The 24,658-nt window shown below is 42.5% G+C and overlaps 2 protein-coding genes across 7 annotated transcripts in view; one reads left to right on the forward strand and one right to left on the reverse strand.

The window, feature by feature from the left end:
- RNF34 (ring finger protein 34) overlaps nucleotides 1-4,908 on the forward strand; it is a 64,734-nt gene extending 59,826 nt beyond the window's left edge. For 2 of the 3 annotated variants that reach the window (XR_012155117.2, XR_013634732.1), the window contains one exon: nucleotides 4,389-4,908. The gene's annotated coding sequence lies outside the window, so the exon portion shown is untranslated. The remainder of the gene's footprint in view (nucleotides 1-4,388) is intronic. The other variant, XR_012155118.2, reaches the window with a different exon arrangement.
- KDM2B (lysine demethylase 2B) overlaps nucleotides 1-24,658 on the reverse strand; it is a 176,003-nt gene that overhangs the window by 42,863 nt on the left and 108,482 nt on the right. For all 4 annotated transcript variants that reach the window (XM_073313300.2, XM_073313301.2, XM_073313303.2 and 1 more), the window contains 2 exons: nucleotides 23,648-24,102; nucleotides 11,549-11,635 (listed from right to left, as the gene is read on the reverse strand). In XM_073313300.2, coding sequence (XP_073169401.1) covers nucleotides 11,549-11,635; nucleotides 23,648-24,102 — 542 coding nt within the window. The remainder of the gene's footprint in view (nucleotides 1-11,548; nucleotides 11,636-23,647; nucleotides 24,103-24,658) is intronic.

Raw genomic sequence — 24,658 nt, forward strand, 5'->3', positions numbered from 1 at the left:
AGCATGCTGGTGGCTCTTCATACATGCTGATAATGCATAATACTAACTATGACTCAATTTTAAATATGAAAATATTATTTGCAGATTATTCGAATGCAATTCAGATTATTAAATGAATTTTCTTTCAATAGCAATTCAATATCATAATTAAACAAGCCCTTATACTACTGGATTATTTACCCAGTATAAATTATTCACTTTCTTTCTCCACAGGGGTCTTCTGCTTTGCCTGTGGTTCTCTTCTTCTGCTCTTTGTTTGCTCTGGTCTTTCATTTTCTGCATCTCTCCTCAAACTTTTCCTACTTCCCTTCTCTGCTTTCTCACTTCCGTCCTTCTTCCCTTCATTTCTGGGCTTTTCCCATCCTTTCTTTAGAATCATTTCCCTTTTCTTTTGTAAGTTTTGGCATTCAGCATTGGCTTTCTTCTTTCTTCTTCACCTGTTGCTCTGTCTTTTTAAATCTCTTCTGGTGACTTCTCCCTGAAGACAGCAGGAACCATGTAATCTGCTCACTGCCTCTTCTTCCTGACCTTCACTTCATTTCTCTAGTTTTTCTTCATGAACTTAGAATGAGATGACACTCCTCACCCTTGTAGCCAGCATCCCAGCTCCAATGCTCTCTTCTTGCCATTCTCTCTCTGTGTGGTACTATGCTGTAGGATACTTGCTGTCTCATTAGACTCTAAGGCTCTTGAGAAGGGAACTGTTACATATTTGGTATGCTTCATATACCATGCACTACAAAAACAAAAATTCCCATGTGGCTTCAGCTGTCCTGTCTTGTGTTCAACGGTCATGGAACCCTTAAGGCCTTCAAGACTCAACATTCTATTGACCAGTTTTACTACTAGGAAGGATTTTTCCTCTGTTTCAAGTCTTCTCCCTCATTAAAGGGGCTCTGAGATGGAAAAGAGGGGATGGGGATAGCATAACCAAGCCCCATAGCAAGCCTCCACTTTCTCCTTACATAAGCTTCCCCCCACATTGCCTAGCCAATGTGCTTCAACCCTGGCCTCAAAGAACCAACTTTAAGACAAGTCTCCCTATCACATTCAATCATTGGCTTCTCTGTTACCATACAAGAGGACTATTACCAATTGTGGAGATGGTTTGTATGACATGAATACTTATCCATTCAAAACTTCACTGAGAAAATACCAACTCACAATTATTTGTCCATTATCCACCCAAAATGCATTTTTGTGTTTTATCTCAAGAAATGATTCATGCTAATTACAGATTAAGAAAAACATATTTTAAAGAGAACAATAAAAGGGATTTTTCATATTTTTTAAATCTTTGTTCTTGTTTGGAAATTTGAAACCGATGTCTGATTCTTTATAGATTTCCCCCCCATGTTTGTTCATGCTTGCTAGCGTGTATTCATTTGTTATTGCAGGGTTGTTCTTCAGCACTGTGATGCTTGCACTGACTTTTAAAATAGTTAAAAGTATCAAAAACATTAAAACACACATAGCCAATGGGTTTTCAAAGGAGATGTAAGATTAAAACACAAATATGTTGCATTTCTCATCCTCAACAATGTTACTGTAAATAAACATCAAGGGTTCCAATTTAAAGGTGAACAGGAAGCCTAACAAACTTTGAAACCTACAAAACTCACACATCAGTATTAAGATCCTAGTTGTTACCCTAAGCCACAATCCCAAGGGATGCAGCACAAAAGCTCTTTGATCACATTTTTTGTTAGCTTTATTTTATAAATCCCACACATTGTTTGTCCTCCGGTCACAGAAGTCTTGCTCCACTTAATGCTTCTCAACAGGTGACAAAATAAGCAGCTATCAACAGTGGTAGAGCGGAGAGTATGCTGCCTATCTATATCCTGAGGTTTTTTATTGCTAACCATTACTGTAGTATCTAAGCACCTTCCATCTGCCCATCGTGGTCGGGTAAACTTTTCAAAAATGTTTACGTGACTTAGGAGCCTAACTCACATTTTCAAAAGTGAAGTCAAAATAAGTCACATAGGCACTAAAATGTTACCAGTAAAGATCTGTCCGTTTATATTCAAACAGAGAGTCTATAACAATATTTTACTGTTCTTATTTACTGCAGTAGGGGCTAGTGGCAACACAAGCACATTGCATGCAGTGGCATCCAGAGTACGACTTGCACTACCATAGACCAATTGATTTGTGGAATCTGTGAGACAACAACAATAACCAAGGAAAAGAAAAAAATTAAAAAAAGATTTGTGCCAACTGCCCTGTAGCATGTGGTTTAATCAGCAGCTTTTAATAGCAACAGCTTTTGGATGACAGATAAACCCTGTATCCTGACCAACTGTGCTCAGTACAGCCAATTTAATTTCAGCTAACAGTTTTGGTTAAGTGGACTTTGACTGAATAAAGGTACTAATAAAAATAATCTTTCAAAAATATCTATTCAACTTTAAACCCCCAAAGCCAGGAAATGTACAAGTAAAACTAACACTCCATTAAAGACTCGCTGAGGAGCCGAGGAGAGTGTTGATTCTCATTTTAAATTTCCCAGCTCTGATGGGTTTGTCAACTCCTAAATATTAGTTAATTATAATGGGCCACATTTTCTAAAGCAGCCTCTTAAACAATACCATCACTTACACACCTACAAGTTTCTGATCAGATATTTTGTGTATGGGTGGGCAAATAAATGAATGCAGAAAAATATCTGAGCAAAAAGTTGCAAGTACAAAATTCCTTGTAGAACTTCAGAGGTCCCTCCTCCCCCATCCAGGACCCCTTTGAAAATTAGGCTAATAGTTTTTTTACTCCATATAATTTCATAATTTATTTAGAAATGAAACTTCCATAGCCCTGGTCTACACTACAAGTTTAAGTCGAATTTAGCACGGTTAGATAGATTTAATCCTACACCCGTCCACATGATGAAACCATTTTTGTTGACTTAAAGGGCTCTTAAAATCGATTTCTGTATTCCTCCCCGACGAGATTAGTGCTGAAATCGACATCGCTGGGTCGAATTTGGGGTAGCGTGACTGCTCTGGACAGCACTTTCAACTCAGATGCACTAGACAGGTACACAGGAAAAGCCCCAGAACTTTTGAATTTCATTTCCTGTTTGGCCAGCGTGGCAAGCTCATCAGCACAGATGACCATGCAGTCCCAGAATCGCAAAAGAGCTCCAGCATGGACCAAATGGGAGGTAGTGGATCTGATCGCTTGTATGGGAAGACGAATCCGTGCTATCAGAACTCTGTTCCAAAAGACAAAACGCCAAAATACTTGCAAAAAATCTCTAAGGACATGATGGACAGAGGCTACAACAGGGACCCGCAGCAGTGCCGCATGAAAATTAAGGAGCTCAGGCAAGCCTACCAAAAAACTAAAGAGGCAAACAATTTGGGGGGGGCTACCACTACCCCACCCCTGTCCATGGACACCTGCAAGGGGGGAGTCTCATGCAACAGGGATAAGGATTTTGGGGATGAGGAAGATGATGAGGAGGAGGATGAGAATAGTGCACAGCAGGCAAGCAGAGAAACCATTCTCCCCGAGAGCCAGGAACTGTTTATCACCCTGGAGCCAATACCCTCCCAAGGCGGGCTCGCGGACCATGAAGCCGGAGAAGGCACCTCTGGTGAGCGTACCTTTGTAAATATAATACATGGTTTAAAAGCAAGTGTGTTTAATGATTAATTTGCCCTGAAGACTTGGGATGCATTTGCAGCCAGTACAATACAGTACAGCTACAGGAAAAGTCTGTTAACGTGTCTGGGGATGGAGCAGAAATCCTCCAGAGACATCTCCATGAAGCTCTCCTGGAGGTACTCCCAAAGCCTTTGCAAAAACTTTCTGGGGAGGGCAGCCTTATTCCGTCCTCCATGGTAGGACACTTCACCATGCCAGGCCAGTAGCACGTAGTCTGGAATCATTGCATAACAAAGCATGGCAGCGTATGGTCCCGGTATTTGCTGGCATTCAAGCAACATCTATTCTTTATCTCTCTGTGTTATCCTCAGGAGAGTGATCATCCCAGAGAATTGGGGGGGGGTAGTTAGTTGGGTTTGTGCTGCATGTTAACCCGAAAACCACAGCCCCTCCTTTTAAATGGCCAACCCACCAGGTGCTTGGTATGGGAAAGGAGGGTGCTGCTGTTTGAAACCATTCCCAAGTTATGAAGGTTGAAGAAGCCGAAAGACTGTGGCTTACCATGGCTGCCTACAAGCCGAATTCTGTTGCCCGGCCCTGCAAGTGTTCTCTCTCACACCAAACCAGCAGGCCCTCAATATAAAAGGCAAAATGCGACCCTGTACCAAAAGCACATGTGCTATGTAATGTTAACAGCTTGGTTCACTGTGAGTCTACCCGTTGTTCTCTAAAATGTGTCTTTTAAAATACTACTCTCCCTTTTTTTCCTCCCCCAGCGGCAAATGTTTCAACACTTCCCCTATCAACTCCATCCCAGAGGTTAGCACAGATAAGATGACGAAAAAAAAGCACTCGTGATGAAATGTTCTCTGAGCTCATGCAGTCCTCCCGTACTGAAAGAGCTCAGCAGAATGCATGGAGGCAAACAATGTCAGAGTCCAGGAAAGCAGAAAATGAATGAGAGGACAGGAGGGACGAGCGAGATGAGAGGTGGCAGGAGCAAGATGAGAGAAGGCAGGATGCAATGCTGAGGCTACTGGGGGACCAAACTGATATGTTCCGGCATCTGGTGGAGCTGCAGAAAAGGCAGCAGGACCACAGACTGCTGCTGCAGACCCTGTGTAACCGCCTGCCTTCCTCCCCAAGTTCCATAGCCTCCTCACCCAGAGGCCCAAGAACCCGGGGGGGGAAGGGGGGGGCAGCACAGCTCCGGGCACCCAACCAACAGAAGGCTGGCATTCAATAAGTTTTGAAGTGCAGTGTGGCCTTGTCCTTCCCTCCTCCCCTCATCCACCACCCCACCCAGTGCTTCCCTCCTCCCCTCCCCCCCACCCCGGGGCTACCTTGGCAGTTATCCCCCTATTTGTGTGATGAATTAATAAAGAATGCATGATTTAGAATCAACACTGACTTTATTGCCTCTGCAAGCGGTGATCGAAGGGGGGAGGACGGTTGGCTTACAGGGAAGTAGAGTGAACCAAGGGGGCAGGTTTTCATCAAGGAGAAACAAACAGAACTGTCACACCGTAGCCTGGCCAGTCATGAAAATGATTTTCAAAGCTTCTCTGATGCACAGCACGCCCTGGTGTCTGGCTGCGCGTAATCAGTGGCCAGCCAATTTGCCTCAACCTCCCACCCCACCATAAATGTCTCCCCCTTACTCTCACAGATATTGTGGAGCACACAGCAAGCAGCAATAACAATGGGAATATTGGTTTTGCTGAGGTCTAATCGACTCAGTAAACTGCACCAGCGCGCTTTTAAACGTCCAAATGCACATTCTACCACCATTCTGCACTTGCTCAGCCTATAGTTGAACAGCTCCTTACTACTGTCCGGGTGCCTGCCTGTGGCTTCCTGAGCCATGGCATTAAGGGGTAGGCTGGGTCCCAAAGGATAACTATAGGCATTTCAACATCCCCAACAGTTATTTTCTGGTCTGGGAAGTAAGTCCCTTCCTGCAGCTGTTCAAACAGACCAAAGTTCCTGAAGATGCAAGTGTCATGTACCTTTCCCGGCCATCCCACACTGATAAGGGTGAAACGTCCCTTGTGATTCACCAGTGCTTGCAGCACCACTGAAAAGTACCACTTGCGCTTTATGTACTGGCTGCCAAGGTGGTCCAGTCCCTGATATGCGTTCCATCTATCGCCCCACCACAGTTAGGGAGTCCCATTGCAGCAAAGCCATCCACTATGACCTGCACATTTCCCAGAGTCACTACCCTTTATAGCAGCAGCTCAGTGATTGCGCTAGCTACTTGGATCACAGCAGCCCCCACAATAGATTTGCCCACTCCAAATTGATTCCCGACTGACAGGTAGCTGTCTGGCATTGCAAACTTCCAGAGGGCTATCGCCACTCACTTGTGAACTGTGAGGGCTTCTCTCATCTTGGTATTCTTGCACTTCACAGCAGGGGAAAGCAAGTCACAAAGTTCCATGAAAGTGCCCTTACGCATGCAAAAGTTTCACAGCCACTGGGAATTATCCCAGACCTGCAACACTATGCGGTCCCACCATTCTGTGCTTATTTACTGGGCCCAGAATCGGTGTTCCATGGCATGAGCCTGCCCCATTGCCACCAGGATGTCCAAATTGCCAGGACCCGTGCTTTGAGAGAAGTCCGCGTCCATGTCCTCATCACTCTTGCCACCGCGCTGCCATCACCTCCTCGCCTGCTTTTGCAGGTTCTGGTTCTGCACATACTGCAGGATAATGCGCAAGGTGTTTACAATGCTCATAACTGCCACAGTGATCTGAGCGGGCTCCATGCTTGCCGTGGTATGGCGTCTGCAGGAGAGCAGAGTTGCAACGGAAGCGGTGGAGGACAACCGTTAGCACCATGCACATTTCCCGAGGAAGAACACACGTAGCCGGGAGCCCATGACAGACAACATGTAGAAATTCACTATCGAAACAATGGCAGCAGAGCAGAGTTGCAGCAGAAGCGGTGTATGACGATGGTTAGCAGCCCTACTGCACCATCTGCTGCCAGCAGCACCCAGGACACAACAGCGGCGGTGTCGGTGAGCTAAGCTGAGCGGGTTGCGTGCTTGCCGGGGTATAGCGTCTGCATGGAAAAAAGGCGCGAAATGATTGTCTGCTGTTGCTTTCACCGGGGGGGGTGGGGAGGGGCGCGGCGGCGCGACTTACGACATATACCCAAAACCACCCGCGACAATGTTTTTGCCCCGTCAGGCATTGGGAGCTTAACCCAGAATTCCAATGGGCGGCGGAGACTGCGGGAACTGTGGGATAGCTACCCACAGTGCACCGCTCCATAAGTTGATGCTAGCCACAGTAGTGAGGACGCACTCCACCGACTTAATGCGCTTACTATGGACATAAGCTATCGACTGTATAAAATTGATTTCTAAAAATCTACTTCTATAATATCAACCTAATTTTGTAGTGTAGACATACCCATAGAAGGCTTCTAAAACATAGAGATTTCTCTGCGAGCCCTCATGGCAGGGCATCCCTATCTCTCAGGTAGCTACCCAGGTTGTTAAAACATGTTATTTCCATTAAGCAGGTACTTGAAGGTCATTCCACTCTCCCAAGTCAGGATAAAATTACACAGTTTTTTTTAAGACCTATGTCATTTACTAATTTGGCTCCTCTGGTGCCACCTAATTTCTGTGGTAATTATTTAACTAGAAAGGTTTTAAAATATATATATTATACACTATAAACACTGCTGGTGCCACAAGTACTCCTCGTTCTTTTTGCATCTAGAACATAAGTGTGTATTTAATGAGAGATCAATTTGAAATCTAAAAAATAAAAAGTTAAAAAAAATAACTGAAAAGTATTTCAGGTCTTATATCTGCCTCAGTCCTCCCTGACATTTTTTGAGGTTTACAATCTCAACAATTTTTTTTAAGTTTCACTCTTCCTTGTTGCTATGTGAAAGAGCCACGTAAACTGGGAGAATTGGTTGACCAAAGAAGGGAAGGGCTGAAAGAGATTATACAAAGAGTAGACAAACTGGAAAAAAGAGAAAAATAATTTTATTCTCTAGTCTCTTTCTAGTGATCTTAGGAGTTACTTGTAGCAATAGTAAGTAACACATTTTCAGAAAGAAACGTGATCTTTGTTGACAGTGATATTTTGGAGAAACTATGTATTATGAAGCTAATAGAATACAAAAGGACAATAAAAGTATAGCTATAAAACATTTTCTAATGTAACAAAGCTGCTGCTAGGGTTGTGTAACTGTGGAATTTAGTAAATATGCCACTATTTAAATACACTGTCCTTTTTCATCATTGTCCAGCTAATGAGATCAAATGAATTATAAACATTAATTAAGCTTCACAATACCCCTGTGAAAGAAGAAGAGTATTATTCACAATATACAGATGGGGAAACTGAGGCACCGAGAACATAAGTGACTTGTCACAGGCTACACACCTGGGACTAGAACACAGGAGTCAAACACCCTCTCTCCTGTCAAAAACATTTACTACATGTATAAGCAATTCTCAGTTTTTGAACAGGCACCACCATTAACAAGAACAGAAGAACAGCCATACTGGGTCAGACCAAAGGCCCACCTAGCCTCGCATCCTGTCTTCCGAAAGTGGCCAATGCCAGGTCCCCAGACACAATCCCTGCTCATCCTGGCTAACAGCCATTGATGGACCTATCCTCCATGAACTTACCTAGTTCTTTTTTGAACCCTGTTATAGTCTTCGCCTTTACAACATCCTTTGGCAAAGAGTTCCATAAGTTGACTGTGTGTTGTGTGAAAAAATACTTCCTTTTGTTTGTTTTAAACCTGCTGCCTATTAATTTCATTTGGTGACCCCTAGTTCTTGTGTTATGAGGGGTAAATAACACTTCCTTATTTACTCTCTCCATACCAGTCATGATTTTATAGATCTCTATCATATCACCCCTTAGTCGTCTTTTTTCCAAGGTGAGAAGTCCCAATCTTATTAACCTCTGCTCACACGGCAGCCGTTCCATACCCCTAATCATTTTTGTTGCCCTTTTCTGAACCTTTTCCAATTCGAATATATCTTTTTTGAGATCGGACGACCACATTGCACACAGTATTCACGGTATGGGAGTACCACATCTATGGATTTATATAGAGGCAATATGATACTTTCTGTCTTATTATGGATCCCTTTCTTAATGATTTCCAACATTCTGTTTGCTTTTTTGACTGCCACTGCACATTGAGTGGATGTTTTCAGAGAACTATTCACAATGACTCCAAGATCTCTTTCTTGAGTGGTAACAGCTAATTTAGACCCCATCATTTTATATGTATAGTTGGGATTATGTTTTCAGTGTGCATTACTTTGCATTTATCAACACTGAATTTCATCTGCCATTTTGTTTCCCAGTCACCTAGTTTTGTGAGATCCTTTTATAGCTCTTCACAGTCTGCCTGGGACTTAACCATCTTGAGTAGTTTTATATCAGCTGCTTATTTTGCCACTTCACTGTTTACCCCTTTTTCCAGATCATTTATGAATATGTTGAATAGGACTGGTCCCAGTACAGATCCCTGGGGGACACCACTATTTACCTCTCTCCATTCTGAAAACTGACCTTTTATTCCAACCCTTTGTTTCCTATCTTTAACAGTTATCAACCATGAGAGAACCTTCCCTCTTATATCATGACAGTTTATTTTGCTTAAGAGCCTTTGGTAAGGGACCTTGTCAAAGGCTTTCTGAAAATCTAAGTACACTATATCCACTGGATCCCCTTTGTCAACATGCTTATTGACCCCCACAAAGAATTCTAGTAGATTGGTGAGGCACGATTTCCCTTTACAACAAGCATGTTGACTTTTCCCCAACAAATTATGTTCATCAATGTGTCTGACAATTTTGTTCTTTACTATAGTTTCAACCAGTTTGCCTAGTACTGAAGTCAGGCTTACTGGCCTGTAATTGCCGGGATCACCTCTGGAGCCCTTTTTAAAAACTGGCATCATATTAGCTATCCTCCAGTCATGTGGTACAGAAGCTGATTTAAATGATAGGTTACAAACTACAGTTAGTAGTTCTGCAATTTCACATTTGAGTTCCTTTAGAACTCTTGGGTGACTACCATCTGGTCCTGGTGATTTTTTACTGTTTAGTTTATCAATTTGTTCCAAAACCGTCTCTAATGACACCTAAATCTGATTTGTCACCTAAAAAGAATGGCTCAGGTTTGTAAATCTCCCTCACATCCTCAGCCGTGAAGACTGATGCAAAGAATTCATTTAGTTTCTCTGCAGTGGCCTTATTGTCCTTGAGTGCTGCTTTAGCATCTCAATCGTCCAGTGGCCCCAATGGTTGTTTAGCAGGCTTCCTGCTTCTGATTTACTTTAAAAAAATTTTGCTATTACTTTTTGAGTCACTGGCTAGTTGTTCTGCAAATTCTTTTTTGGCCTTCCTAATTATATTTTTACACTTCATTTGCCAGAGTTTATGCTCCTTTCTATTTTCCTCACTAGGATTTAACTTCCACTTTTTAAAGGACGCCTTTTTGTCTCTCACTGCTTCTTTTACTTTGTTGTTTAGCCACAGTGGCACTTTTTTGGTTCTCTTATTATGTTTTTTAATTTGGGGTATACATTTAAGTTGAGACTCTATTTAAAGTTTCCATGCAGCTTGCAGGGATTTTACTTTTGGTGCTGTATCATTTAATTTTTGTTTAACTAACTTCCTAATTTTTGTGTAGTCCCCCTTTCTGAAATTAAATGCTACAGTGTTGGGCTGCTGTGGTGTTTTCCCCACCACAGGGATGTTAATTTTAATTATATTATGGTCACTATTACCAAGCGGTCCAGCTATAATCACTTCTTGGACCAGATCCTGTGCTCCATTTAGAACTAAATCAAGAATTGCCTCTCCTCTTGTGGGTTCCAGGACTAGCTATGCCGAGTAGCAGTCATTTAAGGTGTCAAGAAACTTTATCTCTGCATCCTGTCCTGAGGTGACATGTACCCAGTCAATATGGGGGCAGTTGAAATCCCTCATTATTATTGAGTTTTTCATTTTTATAGCCTCTGTAATCTCCCTGAGCATTTCACAGTCACTATCACCATCCTGGTCAAGTGGTTGGTAATATATCCCTATTGCTATATTCTCATTAGAGCATGGAATTACTATCTATAAAGATTCTATGGTACAGTTTGGTTCATTTAAGATTTTTACTTCATTTTCTCATCATATCCTACCTGTATTTTATCGTTTTCCATCCTCTCCTTCTTACTAGGACATAGAAAATCTCCATTAATAGATCCTCCCCTAAGAGATGTCTCTGTCTGGTCCATGTGCTCCTCCACACCTGTCAGCTTTCCCCAGAGCCCTTAGTTTAAAAACTGCACTACAATCTTTTTAATGTTAAGCACCAGCCATCTGGTTCCACTCTGGTTTAGGTGGAGCCCATCCTTCCTGTATAGGCTCCCCCTTTCCCAAAAGTTTCCCCAGTTCCTAATAAATCTAAACCCCTCCTCCCTACACCATCGTCTCATCCACACATTGAGACCCTACAGTTCTGCCTGTCTGTCTGGTCCTGCGCATGGAATCTCACTGGCCCTGCACGTGGAACATTCTCAGACTTTATCATGGTTTAATAACTGGCTGTCAAATTTCAAATTTTTACATTAATGCTCTTGTTGCATGAATGTGAAAAGTGTCTGAAAACAGTACAATTTCTAGTTGTTTTTAAAAGATTCAAATGCGTAAATAAGGATTAAACAGATTTTTTTTAAAACTGGAAGTGAAACAGTTTCTCCCTATGGAAGCATCTGAATGCTGTGTTTCACCATCTGATTGACTTATAAGCCAATTAAAATATGGGATCAATCATAAGAAAGCTAACAGCCCCTAAATATCTTATCAAACTATAGCAGAATGAATACTGAAACCTTGAATTGAAATGATTAGCAAGCAAAGATAGCAAATGTGACTCATTACCTTTGTGGTCTTCTTAGGCCAGGCTACCACAGGGACCCCCGAAATGGCAAGATTCTGGTCGTCATCAGCATGTTCCTTCAGAATGTTCTGTTTCAAATGAAAGCAGCTTAATTAGTCAGAGAGCTATTTTTGAAACTTAAAAGATGAATAGTAGGAAGAGTGTTACTTCTCTCTATCTAGGTTAACTTTGTGGTTGTAAATGACTTGATAATTTCCAAACCTCCAAACATTCAATCCACTATAAACCTCTCTATCCAGCTGCTAAAATTCATGGTTCACTTAAAGTGAAATCTTCTGCACAGAGTGCAAAGGAATTACAAATCTCATCATGTACTATTAATGGAAAATTAGGTTCGTAAAGCACTCTTAAAAAAAATACAAAACATACCACGCATGTGTGCTTGTAGCCAATGTTCAAAAGCACATGAAAAACATTGACCAAAAACAATGAAGCCATATGAAGACAATGGAAAGACCCAAGTCCACCAATACTACCTCCTGCAGTCATAAGACATCTTTTTGTTTTCTGTTTAAACAACACCTAGCACAATGGGGTCCTGATCCATGACAAGGATGGAAGCACTATGGAAATACAAATAATTAATAATTACCATCAGTTGTGTGGGACACAGCTATCATCAGGGTATCTGAATACTTCAGATACCAGGCGCTTAAGCCAAGATGGAGCATTGCAAATTGTAATAGGTCAGCTCCATCAGCATTCAGATGAAGAGCACTGTCATCTCCACTGGCAACCCTACACCTATTCTTACCTTTCCTGTGGAAATCTGCTAAATTTTTTGTGAATCAGGTAAGGCCCTCAGGTTTCTGAACACTTACTAACAAAGCTTCAGGCTATGGATAATTTGAGGCCAGGGTATTAAGCAAAGAAATTGGCTTTTTTCTGAATGCTTTTGTTCTGATGCTCTGTACTGGATGTCTTGCGAGTGGGTTACACTGGCTCATACCGCTTCTGCCATGGGAAACAGAGGAAGTTACTCACCTTGAGCAGTAACGATGGTTCTTCGAGATGTGTGTCCCTATGGGTGCTCCACTTTAGGTGTCTGTGTGCCCCTGCACCTCTAATTGGAGATTTTTGGTAGCAGTGTCCCGTTGAGCCCACGCAAGTGCTCTCCCTCCCTCATGGTCTGCCTCGAGGCTATTTAGCACTGCACGGGCGAACCCCCCTCACTTCCTTCTCTACCACAGAGCCCTATAGAGAACTCCGAAGTAGAGGGGAGGAGGGCAGGTTGTGGAGCACCCATAGGGACACACATCTCGACAACCATTGTTACTGCACAAGGTGAGTAACTTCCTCTTCTTCAAGTAGTGTCCCTGTGGGTGCTCCACTTTAGGAGATTCCGGAGCAGTACCCACCACTGGAGGCTGGGACTTCGGAGCAGAGTCTTTTACTATAGAGAGTACTGTGGAGTTGAAGATGGTGTCAGTGGCCAAATCTTCAGCGATCGCATAATGTTCTGTCCATACTTTCGCAGAGGCCCCAATCATTGCTCTATAGATTGGGGAGATAGGGGTATCCTATGGAATGTGACTGAGGTAGGAATGTGATCTCATGGAGTGCGTATGGACGGAAGCAAGTTGCGCCCTTGCTAAGTGATTAATGTAACTAGAGACCCATTTGGATAGTCTTTAAGGAGATATCACAGAGCTTTTGGATCTTTCTGTGGACGAAAGGAAAAGTTTAGGGGATTTCCTGAAGTCCTTAGTCCTGTCCAAGGAGAATGCTAATGTCCTTCTAATATCTAGTATATGCACAACTGTCTCCCAGTTGTCACAATGTGGTTTTGGGAAAAAACAGGGAGATGGATCTGTTGATTCATATGGAAAGTGCAGAAAAAGTAGGGAAAACTTGGGATATGGCCTTAGAGTTGTTATTTTTTATTTATTTATTTTTTAAAGACAAAGGCCATGAATGATGGGTGTGCCATCAGGGCCGCTATATCTCCTATGTGCCTAGCTGAGGTGATAGCAATTAGAAATGCTGTCGTCATGGACAGGTGTAAGAAAGAACAAGTTGCCCTGGACTCGGAGGGCGGTGTAGTCCAAGTTCTGACAACTAGATTAAAGTCCCAGGCTGGAGCGGGTGGTGTCACATGGTGGAAGAGAGTCCCAGTGCCCTTAAAAAGTCTACGCATTAGTGGTTGAGCAAACTCCAAGTGGGAAGCCATGTTCGCCATGAGATGTACCTTAAGGGAGCTGAGTGAGAGTTTAAAATGTAGTGCAAAATCAGAGGGAGGAAAGATGAGGTTGGGTCTGTGCGTTTGGAATGGTACAAACGTGGAGTCATTTCCATTCTGTAGGTAGGTATGTGAAGTGGTCAACTTGTGGCTGTGTTGCAACATGTGTTTCAGCTTGTCAGAGCATTCTGCTTCTAAGCCTTGGAACAAAGAAAGATCCAAGCCTGGAGGCAGAGGACCCCTGGGTTGGGGTGAAGGGTCAGCCCATTGTTTTGAGAGAGCGGGTGAGGAATGGGCTGACATCAGAGAAACAGGAGGGCATATTGCCATCTGCATCAGGTAAGGGAGCCAGACTTGGTCAAGAGGGGCAATCACAATAACTCTCGCTTTGTTTAGTTGAATTTTCAACAGAATCTTGGATAGGGTAGGAAACTGGGAAAGGACATACAAGTGGGCCCTGTCCACTGGGAATATGAGGGCAATTGCCAGTGAATGTTTCCTCAAAGGGTGGCTGTATCTTGAAGCACCTGTGAATTCAGTATACACTCGTTGTGAGAAAATTCCAACTGAGACTGTTGGTTATCCCGTTCTGTATCCCTTGTAGACAGCTGAGATGAGCACATTGTGATGGGTACATCAATTCCAAAGTTTGAATGCTGTCTTGCAGAGGGAGGGAGATCTGGCAGCTCCTTGGCAGTTTATACAAAACATACAGGTCACATTAAGTCCATCATAACCTTTGTGTGTTGTTTTTGATGAAAGGCAGAGTTTGTGCACAGGCATTCCTGACACCCCTAACCCCAAAAGAGTGATATGGAAGGTCATTTCTGTGGAAGACCATTTGTCCTGAATCTTGTTTTTGTGTAGGTGAGCTCCCCAGCATATTAGGGAGACATGTGTCCCAGGGTGGTGAATGCGGGTAGTGAGGAGCGCTCTCGCTTGTACTTCATCAGGTTGGTGCTGATAAAGTCCAGTCACTGTACTGGGGTTAGTATGCCACTACAATGAAGTGAATCTTGGAGAATACCCTGTGTGGAGCAGTCTGTACCTATAATGATCCTGCCCCAAAGGTAAGCAGTAGGAAATCTCCTGTACGATGGTTGTATTGAGATATGGAAGTAGGCAGTCTAAGTTCAGGGCTAGAAATCAACCTCTTTGCTCTCGAGCTGGTCCTAACTACTGTGAAGTAAGGTAAGGTGACTTCTGAGTGGTGTGACAGGTGTATAGATGGCAGCTGATGCTGTAAGGTATCATTGTTCAGGCCCCCGACCAGCTCATCGAAGTGCTTATAAGAGGCAGTTTGAGAGGTCATGGACTGGGGTGCAGACTGTTCTCACTTTTGACCCCTGGGCCTCTTACACTGTGGCTCATAAGAGCACAGAGATGGTAAGTATTGAGAAGATTGTGATCTGTGGTGTGGTTGAGAGGAAAATCTTCTCTTCTGTTCCACAGTGTAGATTCCTAAGGAGTGTAGTGCGGTCTGAGAATCCTTCAGGATGTGGAAAGAAAATCTGTCTTCTCCGCAAAGAGTTTGGAAAATACAGTGGGGAGATTTATATATATAGAGAACATGAAACAATGAGAGTTACCATACACACTGTAACAAGAGTGATAAGGTAAGGTGAGCTATTACCAGCAGCAGAGCGGGGGGACGGGGGAACGACACCTTTTTTAGTGATAATCAAGGTGGGCCATTTTCAGCAGTTGACAAGAATGTGTGAGGAACGCGGGGGGGGGGGGGAATAAACATGGGGAAATAGTTTTACTGTGTGTAGTGACCCATCCCCTCCCAGTCTTTATTCAAGCCTAAGTTAATTGTATCCAGTTTGCAAATTAATTCCAATTCAGCAGTCTCTTTTTGGCATCCGGTTTTGAAAGTTTTCTGTTGAAGAATTGCAACTTTTAGGTCTGTAATCGAGTGACCAAAGAGATTGAAGTGTTCTCCGACTGGTTTTTGAATGTTATAATTCTTGACGTCTGATGTGTGTCCATTTATTCTTTTACGTAGAGACTGTCCAGTTTACCAATGTACATGGCAGAGGGGCATTGCTGGCACATGATGGCATATATCACATTGGTAGATGCGCAGGTGAATGAGCCTCCGATAGTGTGGCTGATGTGATTAGGCCCTATGATGGTGTCCCCTGAATAGATATGTGGGCACAGTTGGCAACGGGCTTTGTTGCAAGGATAGGTTCCTGGGTTAGTGTTTTTGTTGTGTGGTTGCTGGTGAGTATTTGCTTCAGGTTGGGGGGCTATCTGTAAACAAGGACTGGCCTGTCTCCCAAGATCTGTAAGAGTGATGGGTCATCCTTCAGGATAGGTTATAGATCCTTGGTGATCGCGTTGGAGAGGTTTTAGTTGGGGGCTGAAGGTGATGGCTAATGGCGTTCTGTTATTTTCTTTGTTTGGGCCTGTCCTGTAGTAGGTGACTTCTGGGTACTCTTCTGGCTCTGTCAATCTGTTTCTTCACTTCAGTAGGTAAGTACTGTAGTTGTGAGAACGCTTGATAGAGATTTTGTAGGTGTTTGTCTCTGTCTGAGGGGTTGGAGCAAATGCGGTTGTATCACAGAGCTTGGCTGTAGACAGTGGATCATGTGCTGTGGTGTGGATGGAAGCTGGAGGCATGTAGGTAGGCACAGCGGTCAGTAGGTTTCCAGTATAGGGTGGTGTTTATGTGACCATCGCTTATTAGCACCATAGTATCCAGGAAGTGGATCTCTTGTGTGGACTGGTCCAGGCTGAGGTTGACGGAAATTGTTGAAATCATGGTGGAATTCCTCAAGGGCTTCTTTTCCATGGGTCCAGATGAAGACGTCATCAATGTAGCGCAAGTAAAGTAGGGGCATTAGGGGACAAGAGCTGAGAAACCGTTGTTCTAAGTCAGCCATAAAAATGTTGGCATACTGTGGGGCCATGCGGGTACCCATAGCAGTGCCGCTGATCTGAAGGTATACATTGTCCCCAAATGTGAAATAGTTATGGATGAGGACAAAGTTCAGCCACCAGGTTTGCTGTGACATTATCGGGGATACTGTTCCTGATGGCTTGTAGTCCATCTTCGTGTGGAACGCTGGTGTAGAGGGCTTCTACGTCCGTAGTGGCTAGGATGGTGTTTTCAGGAAGATCACCAATAGAGTGTAGTTTCCTCAGGAAGTCAGTGGTGTCTTGAAGATAGCTGGGAGTGCTGGTAGCGTAGGGCCTGAGGAGGGAGTCTACATAGCCAGGCAACCCTGCTGTCAGGGTGCCAATGCCTGAGATGATGGTGTGTCCAGGATTTCCAGGTTTATGGATCCTGGGTAGCAGATAAAATACCCCTGGTTGGGGTTCTAGGGGTGTGTCTGTGTAGATTTGTTCTTGTGCTTTTTCAGGGAGTTTCTTGAGCAGATGGTATAGTTTCTTTTGGTAACCCTCAGTAGGATCAGAGCGCAATGGCTTGTAGAAAGTGGTGTTGGAGAGCTGTCTAGCAGCCTCTTGTTCATATTCCAACCCATTCATGATGACGACAGCACCTCCTTTGTCAACCTTGTTGATTATGATGTCAGAGTTGACACAGATAAGGAAGGGACAACTGCTCCTTTGGTCAGAGGCCAAAGGCGATAGAAAAGGAAATGGGTGGGGGGGTTCGCCCGTGCAGTGCTAAATAGCCTCGAGGCAGACCACGAGGGAGGGAGAGCACATGTGCGGGCTCAACGGGACACTGCTACCAAAAATCTCTGATTAGAGGTGCAGGGGCACACAGACACCTAAAGTGGAGCACCCACAGGGACACTACTCGAAGAAGTTGTTTTCATTACCATGTAACTCAACATAGAGACACGGGATTATTCTAATTAGAAATTGTCTTTATATATAATAAATTGTGATAGTGGGAATATCCATAATCAGCTCCCTGTGCTTACCCCTATATTTACAAACTGAGCGGCAGAGTCCTCCAGTTTGGATTCGAGTATCCATAAACAACCACTTAAAGAGTCAAAAGTCGAACAAAGATTCCAATGGTCTGCTGAAAACTGAAGCTCAAATGAGCCTTCATAAATTAAAAAAAAAAAAATCATTCTAATAAAGTAAATAAGATCTGTGCATTGAAAATTACCTCATATTTGAATTGATAAGATAACCACAAACATGTCAATGGCGTTGCTCCCAATTACACTAACTTCTTGAAAAAGCTTAATTAGATAACAATAGACACCAGGCATCCCCAGTCCCCAGAGTGGAGTTTTAATCATTAGAAATTTCACACACTATATAAAAGGATCTTAAAATACACTGATTGTTTTTAATAGGAAATACACTTGGAATAACACAAAGAAATTACACATGCTGTCCTTTTGTAAAGATCAAACTGACATGGGTAAGGTGGCGCTATGTAGCCAAGGACCGGATCGTCCAACTAACAGCCTGAGCACAGCAGGCATTGGCACATACCCAGATAATGCAGTAAGACATCCTACCAGGAGAAGGCAGGATGCCATATGTAGAACTGGTTTAAAGCACCATGGGGGAATGTTTGCTGCCTTCGCAGAACAAAAGGTTCACAGTTAGTGATTGTTGTGCATATGGACAGGAGAATATAGACATCTGTACTGTGACTCGGTCATGTCCCTTACTGCACTTTAAATGGCATTAGGCAGGCAGCTCTCCTAGTCTTTTGTGCACCATGGCAAATGTACAGTCTGGATCCTCCATCCCTTTTTGATAATTGCACAAAAATATGTGACTGCCCCAAAACTTTCTCCTCCCTGCAGAAACATGCAGGCACAGGCAGGATCCAGCCCTATGTCTGGATATTTATGTCTCTTTCCTGGTTGAAGAGTCACATGACTATATCTATCATCATACATGCAGCAACAATAGCTCTCCCTGGAAGAACCACTGTTGAGATTGTAAAGCAAGTCCTCCATGTCTGGACAATCTGCAGTTTTTCAGAGCTGGGATGCTTAAAAGGACATTTATTACAGGTGTTGTCTGATAAAAATGGTAAACTGTTAATCTCATTATTGTTTGTAACACCTTCTTAGAAGCTTAAAGGCAAAATTACTTTCACCACCAGCTACGTGCATTTTGGCAACAGCTCCTTGTATGTCCAGGATGCAGTTCAAACTTCCTGTAACAGTTTTTAAAGCCTCAAAGAGTCTGGGGCTTCAGAGGCTTCCCACCACATAACCTAGCGCTGCAGTTAATATCCTTATTATAGGGCAGCACCTAGCTAGGAAATTGATATCAAAGAAATTAATCCTGATTTGTATCCATGTTGACTTTCCGCTCTTTGGCAAGGATGGTGTCCCTAGCCTGTTGGCCAGAAACTGGGAATGGGTGACAGAGGATGGATCACTTGATGATTACCTGTTCTATTAATTCCCTCTGAAGCACCTGGCATTGGCCACTGTCAGAAGACAGTATACTGAGCTAGATGGACCTTTGGTCTGACCCAGTATGGCCGTCCTTATGTTCTTAATGTTCCTTTAATGTCATTTTTTTGTGTGTAATTTACATGCTACCAAAAAAAAAAAATGTCTACACTCAGTTTTGAGACCTGCATATAAAGAGACAACTTCTCTGAAGGGATATCCAAAGATTCTGCTGTATCTAGAAAGTCTCAAATGAGTCTCTTCTATGAATAATTTAAAAAAAAAGTATATTATAGCACGTTAATTTCTTAATGTAGTCCATTCAAAGGATTTTTTCTATATAACATTTTAGTCTTCTTTATGCTTCAGGAAAACAATGTTCTCCGGAAAACAGGACATAGGTAATTAAACAGGTGAGACAAACTACTGTATTCAGTGATGTGGAGTTTTACAGAACCAGTTGGGGTAAATCATATACAATTCATACCCTCCTGTCTTAAGCAGGGATACATTTAAATCATAGGAGATTGGATTACTGCTCTGTATTGCAAATACAACTTCATTAGCTACATAAAGCCTATTTGTTAATTTAGTAAGAGACCCTTTGAAGTGAAGTAATTCATTTTCCTGATAAGAAGGGAAACTGAAAACTAAACTTGTGTCAGTTCCTTACACAGCATATGAGCTCCTAAATCATCTGACACTATTCAATGGGGACACTGCCATCCGGAAAGGTGACAATCTAACAGCCCTGGAGATTGAAATCCCATTTATCGACAAGACAGATGGACAGTGCCAGAGTAAGACTCCCCACACTGCCTTTCCAATGTGTCTCCATCCAGAAAAGGGGAGAGCTCAGCTCCACGCTCAATTCAATCCTTAACTTATCTGACAGCAAGGGGGTCAATTAGTGTCAGAGATGGTTGTGTTTTTCTGACATGGACACCTGTTCACTGAGAGCTGGGCTCAGATCACTAAGCGCATTTCCCAGAGGCCTGTCAACACCTTTCAGTCACTACCAAACAAGATTAGATCTGAACAAGTGACCCAGAATCAGAGATGAAAGGCTATATCCAGTGGGTCAGAGAAAGTAGGGGAGTGTGTTGCATGTGCCCTATACTAGGACATACACGTAAGTATTAAGAAGTAAACGCACACATATGCTCCTGCACAAAATCTGTCAATTAAAAATACATCCCTAAACATTGGTTGATCTCTCATATATAGAGAGAGCATCCCCTTGTGAGCAGTTGATCAAAAGAGAATATGGTTCCCAAATTGTGGTCCATGGATTGCTGACTCGTCATATGGTGATGGTTCCACTGCCTATTTTCCTGACATTACTTGCCCATGTAAGCTGTTGCTGTAGCTGACCCAGGGCTGTTATTCTATTGCCAGTGGGATGGAAATTAGTCTATGCAATTGAGACTGGGAGGGGAGATGCTCCATGACACCATCATGGTCCACGTAATGAGGAAGTCTGAGAACCCATGCTTTAAAAAATAAAAACCCAACCCCACCTCAGAAAAGTCCATAAAACTGGGATCTCTCAGTACAGATAGGAACCAGAGTAGAATTTGTACTGAAGCCAGATAGCAACAACCTCCTTGGCAGCACCAGAAACTGAAATCATTCCAAGTCTCTCCAAGCCAGGTACAGCAATGATGCCTGCTGAAATAGGAGTGTTCTTCCTTTCTCTTGGCAACAAACTCACACTGGCATATTCAGAGAACTCACCCTCATGCTGCTGACAGAAAGAAACAAACTTCACATAATGCACTTTGAGGAAGAGTTCTCTATGCTGTGTGTATGAAGTTAATAGCTAAAATGAATTCTTACATCTCCCCTTCTGTCCTTGTTATCTGCTGCCGTCACTGAAGTTGTCACAATGTAATGAACTAGGCAGACATATGGGGCTGGCACCTTACTGTCTGTCTAACTGGAGCCCCTAAATTTTTTGAATCGTCCTTTTCTGGAAGGTGACCAAAAGGGTGTTCCCTTCAGCCTGGCAACCAGACATCTGACACGACAGTCTTAATGGTGTTGTCAAGGCAGTCACTGTATTTGGCTGTCTGTGGTGATAAACTGCCATGGTTTGTAGTTTCTTCTTAGGTGACATTTTCACACTACATGAGATAACCAGGACCTCTCCGTAGTCTACCAAATTTCCAGCCTGGAATGTATTCTGTTTTTATCGAAATCTGAGCCTATGACAGAAAATCTTTCATTCTAAACCTTAACATTTCCACTCTCTCATAACCTTTCAAATTCAAGAACTTAGAAGTACGAAAAGCTTAATTCTCCTCCTAACTATACCTCTCCCTAACTGCCTTCTTGTTCTCCAGCACCTTACCTTTGATTTAAAAATCAAGTCTCTATACATCTCATGGTTGCAAATAAAACTTACAGAATGTGATCCAAGTTTAATCAATACAGTGATGCCTGCCTGAGTTTGCACTGAACATAAAATAATCACTCCAAGAGATGTTAACTGACCCAGTTCATCTCAGTGAAGTGTTAACTCCCCAGTGATGCTAATTTAAATGTCAACACTGTTGTCTATTACACTATTGATCAAAGCACAAAGAAAAGGGAGAGATGATATTTTGAAAATCTGCACAATCTACTGAGAGTGACATTTCATTTTGGTGCCCCAAGAGGATGAAACTTGGGATATACTGCCACTTATTTTTCTCCCCAATCAAGAAGGAGCCAAACCTAAGTACCTTAGCAGAGCATCTGACCTCTAGCAACGGGAAACCAAGCCAAAGGACCCCAGCACAGTCCATGGATATATACAAACCCCACCAAGGGACAGCTGACAACATGCATAATCATATTTTGAACATCTGCACAGTTTACTGTAAGTAGCATCTCAGTTTGGCATTTAAAAGGATGCAGATTATTTTGTAAGTGGAGCCGGGTTTGTGTGAAGCTTTGATGTGTACCACAACCTTTCTTCTCTGCCCAATTCAACCCCTGGTCTCAGGGCTTAATTCTTATTTCAGATTATATAGGGGCAGATCACAAAGCAGCTTGTGAAATCAATTACCATGATTGTGTGCAAACACACAAAACATATACAGAGTAGCCAATTCTACAAGCAGCGATCAGAATTGCACTCTCTGTGGCTTACCAAAATGAGTACCATGTATTGTGATTCCAAGCTCCAAGTTTGTGGAAGATGGCTGTGCTACACACTATATGTTTATAGCTTTTTTATTTAAATGGCATCTGGGCTGCTTCTAAGCAGCTGTGACATAGTTTATGCTGAAAAAGTACAGACCCTATACTTCTACAACACAACTTCTACAACATACTTCTACAACACATTTTTCTTCACACGAGAGCTGTATAAGCCATGATAAGCAGGACATATCTTCTTTACTCTGTGGTGCAAAGAATAATAAATAAAACCACATTGTCCAGAGAGGCAGCAATGACTAGTGGTCGAAGCACAGGAGTGGGGGTTACTACTCATCATTCGAAATCAGAGCAAATGATTATGAATGGGTTATATACTTTAAAAAATATATGGAATTTATAAAGGAAGGGCTAATAGAAATTTTAACCTTGCTTTTTCTAGCTGAAACTGCTCAAACATGAATAAATAAATAAATAAAAATAATACACTAATGGATTCATCTTCACATCACCTTTGTGAGTATTAATATCCCCATTTTAGAGACAGGGAAACAAAGACACAGAGAGATAAAATAACTTACCTAAGGTGACAGAGTTGGGACTAGAACGAACTAGACCATGTTAAAAATTAGGCTTTTTGCCTATTCTTGAGATTTCCCCTTTGCCCTTAAAGCAGATGAGGTCATCACTCCTGCACAATCCCAGATGCTATGTCTATTACCTAAAGACTAGTTCTGTCTTAGCAGCCACTCACTTATCCCACCATCTCCAAAGAAAGTACACTGTACCATTAGGCAATAACCATCATGCTGCAGAGGGCAATGGAGGAAACAAAAAAGAGAAGGGGGAAACTAAGGAAAGAAAATGCCTTTCAGAAAGTTAGATGGGTCTGTTTTTTGTACCAGGACCAAGTATTTAAATCAATAAATTTAGATCAAGTATTTAAATCAGCTAATCAGACATACCTGAAAGCACAGTGGATTAAAAAGGCATATTAAAATACATGGATACATATAAAATAAGACTCTCTCTCTATGTATGTGTTTATGTACATGGGCTATACCATGCACTGCATAGCAAGGGTACACAAACTTTGTGACACTGAGGGCAGTTCCAACCAGAACGGACCTGATTAAGCAGATCAGATTGTAGATGTCCATATCTGTAATATGGAGAAGCAGTCTATGCAGACAAGAAGGCCAACCATGCAATATTCTCCTTCCAGATCTGAGTGGCATTCAGATCAGGAGGGGACCATTGCATGCTAGGACTTGTCTCTGTGGGCTTCCCTCACATTGAGGACAAGTGTTTGCATAACGCTACAGGCCTCACTTTGTGTACTTCTATTGTGTGCACGGCCTATGGAATATACATTTTATAACTTTAAAAGCAGTTATACCCACCTTCATATCCTCCAGAAGTGCCTGAGGATCCTCAATGCCTTCCGGAACACACTTCTTGTTCTCTGGGAGAGATTCAAGCTTTTCTACTAGGGCTTTCAAACCTTTCAGTTCAAACTCTGTGAGATGAGTCCACTTGGTTGAGACTTCTGTAGCTGGCGACCCTGTTGGTGTTTTGGGATAGTCCGTGGGGGTTGTTGACTTTACACTGTCATCTGACTCATTGGACAAAGTTCTTTTGAGGTACCTCATTACTGTGGCTTTCTGTTTTTTCCCTGCAACATCCTTCCCTTCAGAGTGTGTGCTGTTGGGTGAGGAGCAACCATCACCCAAGGACTTTGTGTTCTTATCCAAATTGTCTTCTTTCTCCTCCCGGGTATGAGCATCACAAGATTCTTCATCCATGTCTAACCAGGAATCTGATGAGAAGCTGTCTATGCTGGGTTTTCTTGTGGCATCTGAAAGACACACAAAGAAAATTAAATCTTTATCCTGATGAATTTGTAGTTTAAACAGTCCTCCTGTCAGGACTAGCGATCACCAGATTAGACTGGCACATGGTCGTGCCTGGTAACTCTTACACACATCTAGGAAGTGAGTTTTGTTCAGATAATTTAAAACTGATTTTGCTGGGTTTCATTAACATCTATTTCACGCAAATGACTGAACAATATGGCTTTTCAAAAAGTTTCAAATCTCCAAACTCCCTCAGTTAAGGGTAGAGGGAAAAAAATCACAATTCATATATTTGAGACGTATCATTAATTTTCCAGAAAAAACAGGTGAGATCAGATTTGACATTCATATTTCTAAGCTAGAAACACAAGCAGGGGGAAAAAAAAAACCACCTTACTGCCATTCTTTCAGGCCTTCTTTATAGATTACAAAGCAAAAACTATTTTTTTTCCTTTGCAGATCGTCGTCAATAAAACATACAAATATTTGGTTTTATATGGTCTCTATCATCCAATAATCTTAAAGCACTGCAAGAACACTCATTACCTCTGTTAGACA

This window comes from Lepidochelys kempii, chromosome 15 (genome assembly GCF_965140285.1).
Source record: "Lepidochelys kempii isolate rLepKem1 chromosome 15, rLepKem1.hap1, whole genome shotgun sequence".
NCBI classification, from domain to species: Eukaryota; Metazoa; Chordata; order Testudines; family Cheloniidae; genus Lepidochelys; species Lepidochelys kempii.